Source organism: Sus scrofa, chromosome 2 (genome assembly GCF_054392235.1).
Source record: "Sus scrofa isolate SSC_HxYL_T2T_F1_AM1 chromosome 2, Sscrofa_HxYL_maternal_Yorkshire_Landrace_v2.0, whole genome shotgun sequence".
Lineage (NCBI taxonomy): Eukaryota > Metazoa > Chordata > Mammalia > Artiodactyla > Suidae > Sus > Sus scrofa.
Window position 1 is genome coordinate 17249577 of NC_139384.1, and position 7199 is coordinate 17256775.

Consider the following 7199-nt stretch of genomic DNA (forward strand, 5'->3'; position numbering starts at 1 on the left):
GTAGTAACACATGGATTCCTAGTGATCAGCAAATGGAGGGGCCACAATTGAGAAAAATGGATCTCCCATTTAGAATGAATTGTTTACTAAAAATTTGAATATTAATCTGTTTGTAATAAATACTTAATATAAGATCTAGGTATGCCCATGGAGTGATTTGAGTTAATTAGGTCCTCAGAAATGGAGAAGTGAAATTTCTAGGATTTGCAAAACTTCTGTCCTGACTCAGATCTGGAATCCTCTTCCTTTATCTTGGTCCTTTCTCTTAAAACTGCACTGTCTATGTCTCCAATTATTTCCTTTCTTACTCATCTGCAGTTGGTCTGAAATTTTCTATACAAATTTGAACATGTATACTTTCTATCTTGATTACTTAGGCACCACCAACTTAATTTTTTTTGTACCGGTTACTTTTTTTTATCTATTAGCTACGGCATAAATGTATGCAATAAAAGATACTTTGAATGTCTTTCATCAAAAAAAACATTGTGCCACAGAGTATCTTATGCCTGGGAAATCATATGAAAGAGTGCTCCACATTTGTACCTGGAGGAATTTTATATCCCTCCTTGGCTTTAGGCAGAGAAAATAATTTATTCTGAGAGCCCAGAGTATAATGTCAATGGTCCCCCCTGGAATCGGGCAGCAGTGCAGTACTAGTTTTGAGGATGAGTCCTGCCTTAATGATGCTCTCATTTCTCAAAACCACTTTATTTCTGTTTGATCTCTGTCTCCCACAATAAGAAATCTATACTGACTACAGTACTTGGGATTAAAACTATGCATTTTTATTTATTTATTTATTAAAATTTTATTTTCCCACTGTACAGCAAGGGGATCAAGTTATCCTTACATGTGTACACTACAATTACATTTTTCCCCCACCCTTTGTTCTGTTGCAACATGGGTATCTAGACAAAGTTTTTACTTTTTGGACTTTTTTTTTTTTTTTTCGTTTTAGAGAGGCACCCGAGGCGTATGGAGGTTACCAGGCTAGGGGTCGAACTGGAGCTGTAGCTGCTGACCTACACCACAGCCACGACAATGCTGGATCCAAGCTGCATCTGTGATCTACACCACAGCTCATGGCAATGCCGAGTCCTTAGCCCACTGAGGGAGGCCAGGGATTGAACCTGCATCCTCATGGATGCTAGTTGGGTTTGTTAACCCCTGAGCCATGATGGAAACTCCTGCATTTTTATTTTTTGTTTTATTGAAGTATAGTTAATTTACAAGGCTATGGTAATTTCTACTGTATAAACAATTCCTTTTTAAACAAAATACTTAGCTGTTAGGCTTATTGTTTAGATATTTTAATTATTTAGCCTATTGGTTATATAAGCTTTACCTGAAGCTTTACAGAGAATTGTTATACTGAATCTATGAACTCAAAGGTTTTCCATACCCTGTGATTTGTATGTTGATGAGCAATGTCCTTTGACTAATAGTAATTTATAGATTCAAAGAAGTTTCTAATTCAGAGAGACTTTAGTCATCATTTAATCAAATCTTGATATTTTGTGAGAAAGGAATCACCAAAGATTTCAGAAAGCAAGATGAGAAAACTATATTTAAAGTCACATATTTTGACCTCAAGGACCCTCATCCCTTCTATTAGTCATAATTGTCTTTAAAATATAGAATAGATTTTGTTTTTGTCTCCTCTACTCACTTGAATTGTTATCCAAGGTTACTTTTGGGCTCCAGAGCTTCCTCATGGCATTTTTCACCTCTGAGTTTCTGAGGGTGTAGATTAAAGGGTTTAACATGGGTGTTACCACAGTGTAAAACACAGCCACCGCTTTATCAATGGGGAAGGTGGTCATGGGCCGAAGGTACACGAACATACACGGTACAAAGAACAGGATGACTACGGTAACATGGGAGGCACAGGTGGAGAGAGCTTTCCGCTGTCCCTCAGGGCTGTGCGTTCTCAGTGAGCAAAGGATGAGGACGTAGGAGGCAGTAAGAATAGAAAAGATGACCATACACATCAGCCCACTGTTGGCAGCAACAAAAAGTCCAAAGAGGTGAGTGTCAGTGCAGGAGAGTTTGAGCAGGGGGAAAAGGTCACAGATGAAATGGTCAATGACATTGGGGCCACAGAAGGGCAACCAGACTATAAAAAGAATTTGAATCAGGGCATGAAGAAATCCCCCGGCCCAGGCCAGGGCCACCAGAAGGCCACACACTTGCCTGTTCATGGTGATCATGTAGTGCAGGGGCCTGCAGATGGCCACGTAGCGGTCATAGGCCATCACCGTCAGCAGGATAATCTCAACTCCTCCAAAGAAATGCTCTGCAAAGAGCTGAGTCATGCACCCGCTGAAGGAGATGGTTTTCTTTTCAGCGAGTAAGTCATATATCATTTTGGGGGCCATGGTAGAAGAGCAGCAGCCATCTAGGAAGGACAAGAAAGAAAGAAAAAAATACATGGGGGAGCTCAGGGCTCTGCTGGTGGTGACGGTCATGACAATGAGCAGGTTGCCTGCCACCGTGAGCAAGTAGATGACTGTAAACAGAGCAAACAGGAATTTCTGCACAGCTGGGTTCTGGGTCAGGCCAAGCAGGAGGAATTCTGTCACGTTGTTCATTTGCTCTGTTAATCCAGTCTGGCGTTTGGATAATTGATTTATCTGCAAATAGCACAGGGATTACTATCATGGAGGATACATTTCAACCAAGCAAAGTAATTTCTGTCAGCGATTATTTTCTGCAAGACTGAGAAAAACCCCAAGCAGATAAAGCCAAGACTTAAAGTTGGGCCATATTATTAGTCACATACTGAACATATAGCCCCCCTTTTTTTCTCTCTCTCTACCTCTCTGACACACACACGCACATGCGTGCATGTGCACGCACACACACACAAACAGTTTTATGACTGTTGATATTCCAGGCACCTTTCCCTAATTGTACATCAGTGGATATTCTCCCCCATATTGGCATAGTATTTTCTCCCATGGAACAACAGGAGTACGTATATATATGTACGGCTGGGTCACTTTGCTGTACAGCTGAAACTGGCAGAACATTGTAAATAACCTATAACAATAATAAAAAAAGCAGAGACTTGAAGTCGTAAGAGTTACTCTCGTTTCTTCTCTTATCACTTGTAATGATGAGGCTAAACTGTTTGTTATTCTTATTTAAAAAATAATTTTAAATTTTTTTTTTATTTTATGGCTGCACCTCTTGCATATAGAAGTTCCCAGGCCAGGGACTGAATCCGAGCCAGAGCTGTGACCTATGCAGCAGCTGTGGCAACAAAGGATCCTTTAACCCACTGAGCCAGGCGGGGGGATTGAACCTGCACCTGCCCATGGCCTGAGCCGCTGCAATCATATTCTTAACCCACTGCACTATGGCAGGATCATCCTTCTTATTTTTCACTTGTTTCGTGGTGAATACAGAACATTAAATAAATTTGATTTGCAATTAGGAATAAAGTAGTCATATCTCAGAAAAACTGAACTGAATGAATGTTTAAAATTCCAGTAAGATTACTGGCAGTTAGATCTGTGAACTTACATTACATTCAATAGAATTGTCTAAGAGTACCATCAAACAAGAAGAAAAAAGAAGAATATTCTGAAGAGGATAAAACGGCAAGATGCGATGCAATATCCCTTGGATTTATTTGAAACTTTTGGAGTTTCACTATTTGGAGAACTACTGCATTTAGATTTCAGAGGAATTTTGCAAATCAAACTTAATTTAGGGAAGACTATGAAAAATTCTCCGCATCTATTTAGAAAACAGGTACTTTTAGTATGGAAATTAAAGCATCACAGTTTGTTTGGCAGAATGTGTTCTGTGTAGTCAGACAATTTTTTAAAAATTCTATTCTCACTGATTAGTAGCTATGCGATTTTATGTACAGCCCTTAGTCCTACTGCAACTAAACTTCCTCATATATAAATTAGGAAAAATAACAAATGACATAGAGGAATTGAAGAATATCATTGTTACCTAGGACAAGATTTTATCCTAAAAGTAAATTGCATAATTTTCCACACTCTACATTCTTGATAAGACAATAAAAATGAAAAGACTCCCATATATCATTATTCTTATTCTTGAAATATTCGACTGCTATAATATTAAAGAAAGAGAATAAATGAAGAGGGAAAAAATTAACTAAGTACTCAAGAGGTTAGAGAAACCTCTTATATTCATAAGAAAGGTTGAATGAAGAAATCAACACATCAGGAAATAGAAAAATATTAGAGTTGATAAATGAATTCAAAAGCGTTTTAGTATTTTAAAGGTTAAGATAAAACTCATTAGAGCACAGATAATCGGAATAAGGCCATCGGTTTTAAAGAAGATTTATAAGAATATTATGCATAGTTCATAAAATATTTTTAAACAACTGGATAGACATTTTTGAAAATAAAGCAAATCTCGGAGTTGCTGTCGTGGCGCAGTGGTTAACAAATCCGACTAGGAACCATGAGGTTGCGGGTTCTATCCCTGGCCTTGCTCAGTGGGTTGGCGATCTGGTGTTGCTGTGAGCTGGGGTGTAGGTTGCAGACTCGGCTTGGATCCTGCGTTGCTGTGGCTCTGGCGTAGGCTGGTGGCTACAGCTCTGATTCAACCCCTGGGAATCTCCATATGCCGCGCAAGCGGCCCTAGAAAGGCAAAAAGACAAAAAAAAAAAAAAAAAGAGAGAGAGAGAAGAAAATAAAGCAAATCTCTTCATGTCATCACCAAAAATATAAAAAGCAAAAGAGAAATAGAGAAAAAAAAAGTGGGAAAGTGGGAATTACAGACCTTAAATTGAACATAAATTTGTTGAAAAATAGAAAAACAAACATATCTAAACTCCTAATGAAGAAGAGTTAAGCAAAATGAAATGGTATAAAAACCAGGACAAAGTTAATGGATCAACTACATAAAGACATAGTCCACACTAGAAAAATGTTTTCAACAAGTGTAACAGGTAACCATTATTATAAAAATAGTTTTTACAAAAAATGTTCTACTTATAGCATTGTAAAAATAAAGGGTAAAACTAATGAAAAGAAAATTCTTAGACACCTTAGATGTCTTAAAAAATCTATTTCATAAGTCAACAAATAAATAAAATTTAAAAACACTGAAATACTATCAACTGGCAAAATAGCACAGATTTATGACAGTTATATTGCTTAGAGCTGGTGAGTGTGTTTTGACACAAAATATTCTGGAAAGACATTTGGCCGTAGATAATAAAGACTTTATAACTGGTCTTGCGCCTTGGTCCAGTACTCATTATGCTTGGGAATCTATTCCAGATATGGAATATGGACAAAAATTAGGCATAAATGTTATATTCCAAATTTTTCATAATAATAAAAATGGAAACAATCCAAATGTCTACATAAAGATGAACAATTAAATAGAGTTATGAAATATCAGGTGAACATTAAGGTTATCTGCAAGGAAAATTAGAAAGATGAGAAAGATTAGATTCTTCCAACATAATAGTGAATGCAAAACACAAGATATTAAACAGCTTATATATTACGACCTAAATTGTCCAAAATGACATATATACATAGTACCTGGAAAAACTATTCTAAAGATGGATAGTGCTTATTTGAATTATGGGCAGTTTTTAATCCTCTTTTAAAAATTTTAGGATCCAAGGTTTCTACAGAGGGAATATATTACCTTTATAATAAGTAGACTAATTTAATAAAAGAGATAATACCCTAGTCACTTATGATGGAGCATGATGGAGGATAATGTGAGAAACAGAATGTATATATATGTGTGTGACTGGGTCACTTTGATGTATAGTAGAAAATAGAACACCATATACCAACTATAATGTAAAAAATAAAAATCATTAAAAAAAGAAATAATATTCTGTATGACTCCTTTTCTTAGTAGACTAAGTATGTTCATCATTCTTCATAAAAAACTACCATAGTAGCAACATGTTTAAATCTAACTCACCTGTAAATTGAAGATCCTAGAATCACCTGGAGGAAAAAAAAAAGTAATAAAGAAATAACAGATTGTACCTACCTCCCTGGATTCATTTGGGAAAGAAGTAATAAGTTCATGTCATAATAAGGCAATATTCATAAAGCACACTTTGCCTGGAGGTAGCAGCCATGGACTCCTCACTGATGGCTGCTTTAAAGATTTATTCATTTTTATCTTAAGTGTAGTTCCTTTTCCTCACTTGATGACTTGAAAATGGTTGCTGAAAGAGACTTTTTAAATAATGCTGAGATCATGGACTCGGTTCATGCCACCATGTGAGTGTGAGTCACAGCATCTTAGCTCAGATAATGATCTCTAGTCAGACAACTTCCAAAGCATTTGGCTTCAAAAGAAAGTGAAAAAGAAAAACCTAACCATTGGAGGATATCTCTATATGCCACCTTAACTATACATAGGTCATTCTTTTTTGATGTCCAAATGAAGCATATTAAAAGAGCGCTTGATCTGAGGTCTATCCTTATTTAAAGCCCCAACAATAAATCAGGGGAGTTCCTGTCGTGGCGCAGTGGTTAATGAATCCGACTAGGAACCATGAGGTTGTGGGTTCGATCGCTGCCCTTGCTCAGTGGGTTATCGATCCGGTGTTGCTGTGAGCTGGGGTGTAGATTGCAGACTCGGCTTGGATCCTGCGTTGCTGTGGCTCTGGCATAGGCCGGTGGCTACAGGTCTGATTGGACCCCTAGCCTGGGAATCTCCATATGCTGTAGGAGCGGCCCAAGAAATGGCAAAAAGACAAAAAAAAAAAAAAATAGGGATTGCAAGCACCATAAAATAATCAGCAAATAAAACTTGCTTTGAAGTTGCCAATTCCCTGAAGTTAGCTCTTTTAAACATTTTTCTTAGTAAGCCTGTGCTCAGCCTGGAGAGATCTCCTTTGGTTCTTGGAAGTCTGGATCCCAGTGAGTTGGAAACTCAAAACCATTGGCTTCTGTGGTCCATGCTGGTTATATTTATATGGTCTTCCTGAGTTTATCCTTATCAATATTTGTGTGTGCGCTGACAGAGAAATATTTAAATAGGTATTATTCAAGGGCAAGGAATTAGGAAGTCTCTGATTTCTCAATTCCCAGAGGATTAGAATTAGCAGCTTTAACCAAGAAGACAGCCAAACCAGTTTATTATTTCTCTCTTGTGGCCATGGCATCTGTGACTAAGAGGAGGGGGACAGCCATCTGGGCTGGGTTTGCAGCCCCTCTCTG

The 7199-nt window shown here is 37.5% G+C and overlaps 1 protein-coding gene across 1 annotated transcript; it reads right to left on the minus strand.

Moving 5' to 3' along the window:
- Positions 1-1664: 1664 nt before the first annotated feature.
- Positions 1665-2594, minus strand: LOC110258141 (olfactory receptor 4C5-like). The gene has a single exon (XM_021081300.2). The coding sequence runs from the start codon at positions 2592-2594 to the stop codon at positions 1665-1667; it is 930 nt and encodes a 309-aa protein (XP_020936959.2).
- Between the last annotated feature and the right edge of the window lie 4605 nt (positions 2595-7199).